General features: G+C 39.5%; 1 protein-coding gene across 1 annotated transcript; it reads right to left on the bottom strand.

Annotated features, from left to right (window-relative positions):
- Positions 1 to 3446: 3446 nt before the first annotated feature.
- LOC145672681 (uncharacterized) lies at positions 3447 to 4838 on the bottom strand. The gene is made up of 2 exons (XM_081741847.1): positions 3649 to 4838; positions 3447 to 3507 (listed from the first exon to the last, which is right to left on the bottom strand). The coding sequence occupies exon 1, from the start codon at positions 4836 to 4838 to the stop codon at positions 3807 to 3809; it is 1032 nt and encodes a 343-aa protein (XP_081597973.1). The 3' UTR covers positions 3447 to 3507; positions 3649 to 3806.
- Positions 4839 to 14419: the final 9581 nt, after the last annotated feature.

The raw sequence follows: 14419 nt of genomic DNA, 5'->3' as shown, positions 1-14419 counted from the left end.
GCGTCACGATTTTACTTGGAATTTGTTCCCGCTCCGGGCGAGTCGACCTGCATATCACCTCACACTCGCCCCAATACCTCACCTGGCGGAAAGAACGAGGACGATATAAGAGGAAACCCACCGACCTCATATATGTCACGCGAAAATATTTTAACTTTTATTTTTATAGTTTTTGACGGATTTAAACGACACGATTTTACTTGGGAATTAGTTCCCGCTCCGGGCGAGTCGGCCTCCATATCCCCTCACACTCGCTCCAATATCTCACCTGGCGGGAAGAACGAAGACTGTATAAGACGAAAGCCATCGACCTCATATATGTTACGCGAAAATATTAAAAATTTTATTTTTATACTTTTTTATGGATTTAAACGTCACAATTTTACTTGGGAATTAGTTCCCGCTCCGGGCGAGTCGGCCTCCATATCCCCTCACACTCGCCCCAATACCTCACCTGCCTTGAAGAACGAAGACTATATAAGACAAAAGCCATCGACCTCATATATGTTACGCGAAAAAATTTAACTTTTATTTTCATACCTTTCTACGGATTTAAACGTCACGATTTCACTTGGTAATTAGTTCCCGCTGCGGGCGAATCGGCCTCCATATCAGTAGTAATGGCCTTACTTTGCCTCACTTTTTGGCCCCTGGGTCCCTGCCTCAGGACCCATGGTCCCTGGCCCAGGGTCAATGACCTAGGGGTACCATGGCCCACCCCCTAAAATTTGGCAGGGGTACATAGAACCACCCCCAGGACCTATGGTCCCTGGCCCGTGTCAATGACCTAGGGGTACTTAGGACCACCCCTCTAGATTTTGGCAGGGGTACATAAGACCCCCCCCTTAAATTTTGGAAATTGCCAAATCTAAAAATTGGGTGTGGTAGCCTAGGACCACAGTATGTACCTCTATCAGTATTGGGTGTCTATGTCGTTCCTTTTTATGAGTAAAAAATTGCCAAAAATTCAAATTTCGGAGGTTTTTGACCTAATTTATCCCCTTGGATGAGGTATTATTACCCTATATGGTTATATGGGCGTATACAGGGATTCATTCCCTTTTATAAGACATGGGTATATTAATGCACCCCTTGAAATTTTTGGGAGGGGTACTTTGGCCCACCCCTTCAATTTTGTAAATTGCCCAATTTAAACATTGGGTATTATAGTACAGGACCCTAATATGTATTATGATAAATTTGGGTGGTCCACCTCGTTCCCTTCTAGGGGTACAAAATTGCCAAAATATAAACGTAAGCAATACGTAGTACCACGTGTTTGGTTTTTGGTCGATTTTATCCCCTTTGATGAGGTGTTATTATCCTATATATATATAGTTATATGGTCATGTATAGGGGTCCATTACCTTTCATAAGATATGGGTATATTTGTGCACTCCTTTAAAAATTTGGGAGGGGTACTTTTGGCCCACCCCTTAAATTTTGGAAATTGCTCATTTTATATATTTGGTATTATAGTACGGGACCCTAACATGTATTATAATAAATTTGGGTGGTCCACTTCGTTCCCTTTTAGGGGTACAAAATTGCCAAATTTTAGTACAACCACGTGTTTGGTTTTTGGTTATTTTATTCCCTTGGATGAGGTCCTATTACCTTATATGGGTGTATACAGGTGTTTATTTTCCTATTGTAAGACGTAGGTACATTTGTGCACCCTTTAAAAATTTGGCAGGGATGCCTTGGCCCACCCCTTAATTTTTTTGGAAATTGCCCAATTTAAACATTTGGTATAATAGTATAGAACCCTAATATAGATCACTATAAATTTTTTCGGTGGTCTATCTCGTTCCCCTTTTAGGGGTATAAAACTGCCAAAATATAAACGTAAGCATTACGTTGTACCACGTGTTTGGTTTTTTGACCTAATTCATTTCCTTGGATGAGATCCTATTACCTTATATGGTTATATGGCCATGTATAGGAGTCCATTCCCTATTATGAAACATAAGTACATATGTGCACCCCCGGGAATGGTACCTTGGCCCGCCCCCCTTAAGTTTTAGAAATTGCCAAATTTAAACATTTGGTATCATAGTACTGGACCCTAATATATATTACTACAAAATTTGGGTGGTCCACCTCGTTCCCTTTTAGGGTGCATTTTGTTCCGCTTTAGGAGTGAACCTTGCAATCGTCCCGAGTTTGATTCTTGGAAATGTTGAATTTAACGTCCCCGCGAAAACGGTGAGAGATGATAGGACGAAACATGAACTTACTTGACTGAGGATTGAAGCAGTGACCTCATACAGTAGAGACAAGCGCTGAGCCATCGTACACGTGTGTTGATTACTATGCAATAGTCCCGAGTTTGATTCTTGGTGCTAGTTTCAGGAAATGTTAACGTCCCACTTGAAACGATGATGAGAAATGAGAAAACATCATAAACTTACTTGCTTGCGGATTGAAGCAGAGATCTCACATATTTGAGCCACTATGGCCCATTGAGAAGTTCAGTTTTTTGATTACTATGTCATGGTCCCGAGTTCGATTTTTTTTTTTGTGTGTGTGTGTGTGTTAGTTTAAGAAATGTTGAGTTTAACGTCCCCTTGAAACGATGATGAAAAATGATAGGAGGAAACATGAACTTACTTCGTTGTGGATTGAAGCGCTGAGCCGTCGTACTCCATTCAGTGCGAACAGTTTCGCGTATGAAAAGAAGACGAACAGATTATGTTACATTACACATTTCAGTGCGAGCAGTTTACACTAGGTTTATGTTTCATATAGAAAGATAGAAGATCTGCGTTGTCATCTTTTTACTTCGTGTGCAACTTTGACCTTGAAGAAAACCTTGTTGACTCAGTGCTAGCATTGACGTATACACACAATCTTATTGTTTAGTTGGCTGTATTTAGAGATGAATCAGACATGTAAGGTTGCTGGTTCGAATCTAGTTGTGTTCGCTGTAACTCAGGGTCTGAGCGATACTTACCGAAATTTTTCCAGTGTTGCCAACACTATCAGAATGAATCGATTCATTTAGTCGGAGCAGTTTCGTGACGAAAACAGAATTTTGTTTTGCACACAAAAATTTTTTCTGAAACAGAATTTTGTTTGTACATAAATTTTTTTTTCTGAAACAGAATTTTGTTTGTACATAAAAATTTTCTGAAACAGTTTTTGTTTTGTACACACAAAAAAATTTTCTGAAACAGAATTTTGTTTTCGTACACAAAAAATTTTTCTGAAAACATTTTTTTTTCGTACACAAAAATTTTCTGAATCAGTTTTTTTTTCGTACACAAAAAATTTTCTGAAACAAAAATTTAGTTTGATTTTTTTCCCGCAAAACATTGATTTATTTTATCGGTAAACTGATTCAGAAAAAAGAAATTGAAATCGCAGTACAGGAAAAAGAATTTGATTTTAGGATGTGAAATAAAAACACAGAATCATGTTTTTGTACATTTATTTTAGCATGTGAAATAGAATACAGAATTTCTTTTTCTTCAAAGGAAGACGTGTCCGTGACGGGTACAAATTCTGTAAAGAGAAAATAAAACATATGAATATACATGGTAATATTTATTTTGTTTCCTGTGAAAGAAGAAAAACAGATTATTAACATCGAACTAACTGATCAAGAGAGAGTGAGGTGAGAAAAGAAACGCAAATGTGACGTACCTGAATTCCTTTTTTTTTTCTCCACGGGTTTCTGCAAGGTGATGTCATCTGAGTTTTTGTCTTCGCTGTGGCCTTGTTGAAGCATGTCCCGTGTTGCGTTGATTCTTTGCCCCGTCTTTGGGAGGTGATGTTGGTGGGATTAGGGGAAAATATGGCTGTTATTCTGTTCTGGCTTTTTTATACCCATAGGGCAATGTCTCGTATGTGTCTGGTATTAATCGGCGTTTTTTATAGTTGAAACTGTACTTCTTTTCTTCAGGTTTTGTGACAAGATGATGATCGTGGGTTCTGTAAATTTTGTGCGGCGTGCTAATGGAGATTTTTTCACTCGATTGATTTATGATCATTTGCTCCAGACTATTGAAATTTAACTTTTGACTTGCAGTATAATTGAGTGTGAATCCACGAATTTTGCATACATAACTGGTTGATTTCGTGTCGGGGTTGTAGATTTCCAAGGCGTACTGTTTTGGGCCACCAGACACGAATTTTTTAATGTATGCTTTTGGTCCAATTGATTCAAGTTCATTTGACATTGAACCAAGAAATACTTCTGGTTCTATTGTGGGCTGTGATGGTCGCTGCGTGAATATCACTGAATCTGTATCGAAATATAATACTCTTTCTTGCAGAAGTTCTAAATATTTGTAGAGTTCCAGACGAGCTTGACACGTTGTAAATGCTCCAAGGACAACATTAGCATTGTGATTTTGTACTGGAACATCATCTTCATACTGCCAATAAAGGTATAACATCGAATCGTTAACAGGTAAAATTTGGTTGACTTTTATGTCTGGAGCAGTTAATTTTTGATACAGTTCTTTGGGGTCGTTAATGATGGTCGTTTGGCTGAAATTGTCTCTTATAGCGAGTCGTCCCCAGAAGGCATTCAAACAGAGCTTTGCAAGACTACGACGTGCTGAATTTGTCATTATATTTGCTGCATCTAAAGTTATGCCTTCCCGTTGTTGTACCACTTGGATATACTGCTGCTTTTCTTCTTCGGTGACGCAATTGGCAGGCCAACCAGAAGCTTCCAGCTTAGATTTCAAAAATGTATTAATGTATTCGCTGAATAATCCGCCAGTCTTGGTTTCTGGATCATATACGGTGATGTCGTAATCCCAAATTTCGTAAATTTCAATGACTTGATACCCAAGTTCAATGGCTTTTTGAATTTCATAGGACATCCATGTTCCTGTTAGACTTCGTTCACTGTCCGAATGTGTACATTCAGAATCTTGATTTAATGCTGTGGCACAGGCAGCACAAAGTGGAAACAACAACTTCTTATTTGAACGAAATGGCAGCACTGGATGAAACACATTTCTGCTAGGCAAAATCTTCAACTTGACCAATCCGTTGACATCTTGAATGTCGGGCATTTCTGGATCTCCCTGTAGATATATTCGTGGATGCCCTATTGGATACCGTCCACATTTATTGACATAAGGATACAGGGAGACGATATCCAAGAATTTTATTTCTTCGCCTTCATTTTCATTTGCGACGTGGTACAATTTAATGGCATTAACACGGCCACCATAGAAGCTGTCTCTTGGATTTAATGGTGTCTTATTAGTATAAGGATGTGTGCTTAAAGAAGAGGCCAATGCTGGATTGGATTTTAACACTTGACGAAATTCACATTCCCACATTTCATGTATTTTATATCCCATGGATCGTAATAATTTCATTTTACGCTGTGTTCTCTCGTAGCGATAGTTCATTGTTTCTTCGGAGTTCTCATAAATGGGTTGATCACGGCCTGTAGGGACACATAGAGGACATCCGTGGAATCTGCACCCTTCAAATTCATACACGTGTTCCTCTTTAGTGTCGGGATCTTTGTAGTAACCGTCCTGATGAAAACCAGCAACATAAACTTCTTTTCCTCTCGCAGCATGTTGAATTGAATGACCCTCTTTTTCTTCCATGTAGGCAAGCCACTGCAAAGCAATCCGTGACTGATTGTTTCTGTGACGATATCCACGTGCAGGGAGAATGCTAATAGTATTAGGTTTTAAGAAATTTCGTCGAAATACTAAATTGCACGCACTCGCCAAAGTGATAGCCTCCAGGAAAGGATTGACGTGAGTTTCTTGTTCAAAAGTGGTCATGAAAGATATACAAGCCATTCGAAGTACGTTGACGTCCTGGACACAATAGTTTACCAATTCTTCTTGGAAAATAAACGTATCGTTCTGGTGTTCGTTGTACCATGTCATGAATTTTTCTCGTTCATCCACTTTCATTTCATCTGCACCATAATAATGGATGTCCGGTAATTTTCCCACATACGTTTGATTTGCAGCAGTATTAAAAAAGTGTGGAAAATATCCTTTGGTCGCTGGTAAATGAAATGCCTTGGATAATTTACTTAAAGCCATTGGCATGAAATTTAAGGAGTCAATAAACGATAAGTGATTCACTTTCATGCTTAAAATTTTTGCTCCGTTCAAGATCAAAGTAGGTTTCAATTCATGTTCTTCCACTAAAGATTTAAGAATAAAATGACCATCATATCCCTTACAGTTATGTGCCAAAGATACAATAAGTTTGATGTTGGGTCGTGGTTGACGTAAATACGCAAGAAAGGCATTGATCGGATCATCTTGAAAAATATGTTCTCGCTGTCCACAAACTTCACACGGATGATGTATATCCTCATCTTGAACACAGTTGTAACATACTTGTTGGGCCACCAGTAAATTGGGCTTATGAATGAACGTGTCTTCATCGAAGAAAGTATCCTGTGTGGCTTCGATATCATAGAAGACAATCATAGCTTTCTTGGCATGTAACACTGATGGAACTCCAGGCTTTAATTGAGTCGTATCAGGCTTCATGTAGCATTGGTGGGTAGACGTAACATGTTTATGGCACACATTACAAAAATAATCAGTACAATCATGTTTTCTTTCCCCTGTATGGACAAACGAATAAATGCGTAGACATTTGGCACACTGTTTCACCATCTTGCATATTGGTTGGCCTTTATGGTATGGTACAGTCAGATGATTTGTATAACATGTTTCACCATAAAATTCACGATTGCATTCTGGACACTGCTTCTCCGTATTGGTCTTACTGCATGGCGGTTTCTGCAAACATTTCTCACACATGGCCGAACAGTTCTTGACGTGTCTATTAAGATGATCATATTTTTTGTGGCATGCAGCACAGTAATAGTTGGTAGAAAAAACGGCCGTTAATGACGTGATGATGTCATAATGAGAATTGATGCACATTAAATTGATTGGAATCTTGTCTTCGCCACCCGGTCCTTCATACAGAATATCTTCTCCTGAAAAACTGGTGTATACGGTAAGTTTATAATTTGTCAAGTAGCGTTGCAATTGTCGCAATTCTTCCACGGATCCCCCATGGTCTAAATTCACTGATGATCGAGACAAAAGTTCATGTACGTCAGGGAGAACAACACACTTTCTCTGGTTGTGATATTGTCTGTACAGTTTCTTATTTGTATCCTTATATTTCTTTAGGCCAATAGCAATCACAATCGCATACGCTAAACATTTCTTGTCGGTGTTTTTTACTCGTAAAATGCCTTTCTTGCGTTTTAATAATTCGTCGTTTGATAAAAGACCTCGACGCATTCTCCCAAATCCACGGGGCACATCCACATGATGAAAATGGACAATGAACGGTTCGTTCATGAGAAAACTATCGTTACTTTGAAGGATGCGATCAAAGGATGCCCATAAAGTCTCCAGTGTCAAATTACTTGCATGCCGGAAAGATAAATAAAATGGCTTGTTCTTCTCATCGTGGGATAAAATCGATAATCCAACCATCGATGATTCGTCGACGTTTTCCAATAAATAATCCAACATCTGTTGAAAGGAGGCCTGAACCCACTCCACAATATCGGTGCCACTGGTCGGAGCATTAATTTGAATTTCCAGCATTCGTCCTTCGAGATTAAAACGCCGATAATGTCTATTGATTTCTCGCAAGACAGTAAAGCCAGAAGTAGCCATATTCAAATAGGAAAAAAGGTAAGGTAAGCAAAAAAGGAATAGGCAAAGAAAACAAATATCTAAAACGAGAAGAGAAAAAAAAGCAAGAATTAAAATTGAATTCAGAGATCACTACGTTATCAAAATGACTACACGATCAATCCTAAAAGAATGATCATATCTCAAATAGTTCTACTACTGAAACGTTTTATTGTCGTCAAACCCGGGACCAACATGTAAATGACCTAAGTTTCTGTAGTGATAAAAAGAATGAATGAAATTGTTTTTCTAACTGTGTTGAGAGAATCATTGTAGTAAGTATTTTTCCTCTGACACTGAACTTTAAACGTATGACGAACATGAAACGAAAACAAAAATCTCATGCGTTTGCTTTTCTCGAGCGGTTAGACAAGGAATACTCGAATTCGATTCTCGGCGGGAGATCAGATCCCACATTAAACTGCAAGTCCACGTCTCACGTTGTAGGGAACAAATTCGTGCGTAGTTTCTTTGTTTACGTTAATGGTAACTTTCAGAAACTGAGCTAAGTGGTTAGCGTTACGCACCTCTGGCCCGGGTTCAACACCCAGTATGCGCTCAGATTCAACATTAAGCTGTATTCCTAGCCCCCCCACTACTGAAAGGACGCTAAACCAAAATCAACAAATTTCTCGTGCTTACTTCTAATGTGTGGGATGTGGCCCGAGTTCAACACCCAGTATGCGCTTAAATTCAACATTAAGCTGTATTCCTAGCCTCACTACTGAAGGGACGCTAAACCAAAATCAATAAATTTCTCGTGCTTACTTCTAATGTGTGGGATTCCCGGTCAAGTAAGTGAGGGTTATTCTTCCATTTGCTAAAATATTTCATGTTAAATAAAAACAGTGATAACAATGTTATCCTCATGCAAAAACACTCCATTGATATTAAGAAAACGCGGTTGATACTTACCTCAAATTCAAGGAACGGAGTAAAGTCACGCTGTCACTAGAGGTACACCTACGTTCATTCAAGATCTTCGTGGAAGTAGGATTTGAAAATGAAATTAAGAATTTTATTTAGATCTGAAACGGGTTCAACTATAAAGTGACAACACTATCAGCCAATCAGAAACGAGGAAATGAATCAATGACATCACGGAGAACCAATGAAAACACAGCTTTCATCATGTATCATGAGCCGAAACGTGATGTAAGAAACAATCTGATTGGTTGTGACATTATTCACGTTTTTCTCCTTACACATCAATCGTTACGACATCTAGTATCGCAATTTTGATAATGACATCATACCGTTGACTCGTTAGTTTCTTACGACATTCAAATTACCACATCTAAAATGTGATTCATTTTCCTTAAACTTGATTGAAAAAATGTAACACTCATCGATATGTTACGAAACTGTCTTTGACATAAATGTAAAGTTGAGCTTTAAAAGTCCGTCAGCTGAGAAAAATGCTGATGTAGTAAAAGCACATGCTGCAATTTCACAATAACAAACTTCTATGCTTAACAACGAGCAGAAATGTGTAATGTAACATAATCTGATCATGTTCTTTTTCATACGCAAAACTGCTCGCACTGAAGTTGGCATGATGGCTCAGCGTTTTTTTTTCTGATGTGTGAGGTCTCTGCTTCAATCCGCAAGCAAGTAAGTTTATGATGTTTTCTCATTTCTCATCATCGTTTCAAGTGGGACGTTAACATTTCCTGAAACTAGCACCAAGAATCAAACTCGGGACTATTGCATAGTAATCAACACACGTGTACGATGGCTCAGCGCTTGTCTCTACTGTATGAGGTCACTGCTTCAATCCTCAGTCAAGTAAGTTCATGTTTCGTCCTATCATCTCTCACCGTTTTCGCGGGGACGTTAAATTCAACATTTCCAAGAATCAAACTCGGGACGATTGCAAGGTTCACTCCTAAAGCGGAACAAAATGCACCCTAAAAGGGAACGAGGTGGACCACCCAAATTTTGTAGTAATATATATTAGGGTCCAGTACTATGATACCAAATGTTTAAATTTGACAATTTCTAAAACTTAAGGGGGGCGGGCCAAGGTACCATTCCCGGGGGTGCACATATGTACTTATGTTTCATAATAGGGAATGGACTCCTATACATGGCCATATAACCATATAAGGTAATAGGATCTCATCCAAGGAAATGAATTAGGTCAAAAAAACCAAACACGTGGTACAACGTAATGCTTACGTTTATATTTTGGCAGTTTTATACCCCTAAAAGGGGAACGAGATAGACCACCGAAAAAATTTATAGTGATCTATATTAGGGTTCTATACTATTATACCAAATGTTTAAATTGGGCAATTTCCAAAAAATTTAAGGGGTGGGCCAAGGCATCCCTGCCAAATTTTTAAAGGGGTGCACAAATGTACCTACGTCTTACAATAGGAAAATAAACACCTGTATACACCCATATAAGGTAATAGGACCTCATCCAAGGGAATAAAATAACCAAAAACCAAACACGTGGTTGTACTAAAATTTGGCAATTTTGTACCCCTAAAAGGGAACGAAGTGGACCACCCAAATTTATTATAATACATGTTAGGGTCCCGTACTATAATACCAAATATATAAAATGAGCAATTTCCAAAATTTAAGGGGTGGGCCAAAAGTACCCCTCCCAAATTTTTAAAGGAGTGCACAAATATACCCATATCTTATGAAAGGTAATGGACCCCTATACATGACCATATAACTATATATATATAGGATAATAACACCTCATCAAAGGGGATAAAATCGACCAAAAACCAAACACGTGGTACTACGTATTGCTTACGTTTATATTTTGGCAATTTTGTACCCCTAGAAGGGAACGAGGTGGACCACCCAAATTTATCATAATACATATTAGGGTCCTGTACTATAATACCCAATGTTTAAATTGGGCAATTTCCAAAATTGAAGGGGTGGGCCAAAGTACCCCTCCCAAAAATTTCAAGGGGTGCATTAATATACCCATGTCTTATAAAAGGGAATGAATCCCTGTATACGCCCATATAACCATATAGGGTAATAATACCTCATCCAAGGGGATAAATTAGGTCAAAAACCTCCGAAATTTGAATTTTTGGCAATTTTTTACTCATAAAAAGGAACGACATAGACACCCAATACTGATAGAGGTACATACTGTGGTCCTAGGCTACCACACCCAATTTTTAGATTTGGCAATTTCCAAAATTTAAGGGGGGTGGTGGTCCTATGTACCCCTGCCAAAATCTAGAGGGTTGGTCCTAAGTACCCCTAGGTCATTGACACGGGCCAGGGACCATAGGTCCTGGGGGTGGTCCTATGTACCCCTGCCAAATTTTAGGGGGTGGGCCATGGTACCCCTAGGTCATTGACCCTGGGCCAGGGACCATGGGTCCTGAGGCAGGGACCCAGGGGCCAAAAAGTGAGGCAAAGTAAGGCCATTACTACTATATCCCCCCACACACGCCCCAATACCTCACCTGGCGGGAAGAACGAGGACTATATAAGATGAAAGCCATCGACCTCATATATGTTACGCGAAAACATTTTAACTTTTATTTTTATAGTTTTTTAAGGATTTAAGCGACACGATTTTACTTGGGAAGTAATTCCCGCTTCGGGCGAGTCGGCCTCCATAACCCCTCACACTCGCCCCAACACCTCACCTGGCGGGAAGAACGAAGACGATATAAGACGAAAGCCACCGACGTGATATATGTAACGCGAAAATATTTTAACTTTTATTTTTATAATTTTTTACGGGTTTAAGCGTCACGATTTTTGTTGGGAAGTAGTTCCCGCTCCGGGCGAGTCGGCCTCCATATCCCATAAGACTCGCGCCAATACCTCACCTGGCGGGAAGAACGAAGAGGATATAAGATTTTAGCCATCGACCTCGTATATGTTACGCAAAAATATCTTAAATTTATTTTTATAATTTTTTGCGGATTTAAGCGTCATGATTTTACTTGGGAATTAGTTCCCGCTCCGGACGAGTCGGCCTCCATATCTCCCAACACTCGCCCCAATACCTCACCTGGCGGGAAGAACGAAGACGATATAAGACGAAAGACACCGACCTCATATATGTTACGCGAAAATATTTTAACTTTTATTTTTATACTTTTTTAAGGATTTAAACGGCACGATTTTACTAGGGAATTAGTTCCCGCTCCGGGCGAGTCGGCCTCCACATTCACTCACACTCGCCCCAATACCTCACCTGGCGGGAAGAACGAAGACGATATAAGACGAAAGACACCGACCTCATATATGTTACGCGAAAATATTTTAACTTTTATTTTTATACTTTTTTAAGGATTTAAACGTCACGATTTTACTAGGGAAATAGTTCCCGCTCCGGGCGAGTCGGCCTCCATATTCACTCACACTCGCCCCAATACCTCACCTGGCGGGAAGAACGAAGAGTATTCAAGATTTTAGCCATGGATCTCATATATGATACGCGAAAGTATTTTAACTTTTATTTTTATAATTTTTTACGGATTTAAGCGTCATGATTTTACTTGGGAATTAGTTCCCGCTCCGGGCGAGTCGGCCTTCATATCCTCTCACACTAGAACCAATACCTCACCTGCCGGGAAGAACGAAGACGATATAAGAGGAAAGCCACCGACCTCATATATGTTACGCGAAAATATTTTAACTTTTGTTTTTATACTTTTTTACGGACTTAAGCGTCACGATTTTTCTTGGGAAGTAGTTCCCGCTCCGGGCGAATCGGCCTCCATATCCTCTTACACTCGCCACAATACCTCACCTGGCGGGAAGAACGAAGACGATATAAGATTTTAGCCATCGACCTCATATATGTTACGCGAAAATATTTTAACGTTTATTTTTATAATTCTTTACACATTTAAGCGTCACGATTTTACTAGGGAATTAGTTCCCGCTCCGGGCGAGTTGGCCTCCATATCCCCTCACACTCGCCCAAATACCTCACCTGGCGGGAAGAACGAAGAATTTAAGAGATGTAAGCCATCGACCTCATATATGTTACGCCAAATTATTTTTACTTTAATTTTTATAATTTTTTTACGGATTTAAGCGTCACGATTTTACTTGGGAATTAGTTCCCGCTCCGTGCGAGTCGGCCTCCATATCCCCCCACACTCGCCACAATACCTCACCTGGCAGGAAGAACGAAGACGATATAAGACGAAAGACACCGACCTCATATATGTTACGGGAAAATATTTTAAATTTACTTTTATAATTTTTTACGGATTTAAGCGTCACGATTTTACTTGAGAATTAGTTCCCGCTCCGGGCGAGTCGGCCTCCATATCCCCTCACACTCGCCCCAATAAATCACATGGCGGGAAGAACGAAGACGATATAAAAGGAAATCCACCGATCTCATATATGCTACGCGAAAATATTTTAACTTTTATTTTTATAATTTTTTACGGATTTAAGCGTCACGATTTTCCTGGGGAAGTAGTCCCCGCTCCGGCCGAGTCGGCCTCCATATCCCCTCACACTCGCAGCAATACCTCACCTGGCAGGAAGAACGAAGTCGATATAAGATTTTAGCTATCGACCTCATATATGATACGCGAAAGTATTTTAACTTTTATTTTTATAATTTTTTACGGATTTAAGCGTCATGATTTTAACTGGGAATTAGTTCCCGCTCCGGGAGAGTCGGCCTCCATATTCCCTCACACTCGCCCCAATACCTCACCTGGCGGAAAGAACGAAGACGATATAAGATTTTAGCCATCGAGCTCATATATGTTACGCAAAAATATTTTAAATTTACTTTTATAATTTTTTACGGATTTAAGCGTCACGATTTTACTTGAGAATTAGTTCCCGCTCCGGGCGAGTCGGCCTCCATATCCCCTCACACTCGCCCCAGTATCTCACCTGGCGGGAAGAACGGAGACTATATAAGATGAAAACCATCGACCTCATATTTGTTACGCGAAAATATTTTAACTTTTATTTTTATACTTTTTTACGGATTTAAACGTCACGATTTTTCTTGGGAAATAGTTCCCGCTCCGGGCGAGTCGGCCTCCATATCCCCTCACACTCGCCCTAATACCTCACCTGGCGGGAAGAACGAAGACGATATAAGATTTTAGCCATCGACCTCATATATGTTACGCAAAAATATTTTAAATTTACTTTCATAATTTTTTACGGATTTAAACGTCACGATTCTACTTGAGAATTAGTTCCCGCTCCGGGGAGTCGGCCTCCATATCCCCTCACACTCGCCCCAATACCTCACCTGGCGAGAAGAACGAAGAATATATAAGATGAAAGCCATCGACCTCATATATGTTACGCGAAAATATTTTAACATTTATTTTTATAATTTTTTACGGATATAAGCGTCACGATTTTACTTGAGAATTATTTCCCGCTCCGGGCGAGTCGGCCTCCTAATCCCCTCACACTCGCCCCAATACCTCACCTGGCGGGAAGAACGAAGACGATATAAGATTTTAGCCATCGACCTCATATATGTTACACAAAAATATTTTAACTTTTATTTTTATAATATTTTACGGATATAAGGGTCACGATTTTACATGAGAATTAGTTCCCGCTCCGGGGAGTGGGCCTCCATATCCCCTCACACTCGCTCCAATACCTCACCTGGCGGAAAGAACGAAGATTATATAAAATGAAAGCCATCGACCTCATATATGTTACGCGAAAATATTTAAACTTTTATTTTTATAATTTTTTACAGATTTAAGCGTCACGATTTTACTTGGGAATTAGTTCCAGCTCCG

Source organism: Thermobia domestica, chromosome 16, assembly GCF_964235325.1.
Source record: "Thermobia domestica chromosome 16, izTheDome1.hap1.1, whole genome shotgun sequence".
Taxonomy (NCBI): domain Eukaryota; kingdom Metazoa; phylum Arthropoda; class Insecta; order Zygentoma; family Lepismatidae; genus Thermobia; species Thermobia domestica.
The sequence above is the reverse complement of the archived record's forward strand: the minus strand, read 5'-3'. Positions and strand labels throughout refer to the sequence as shown.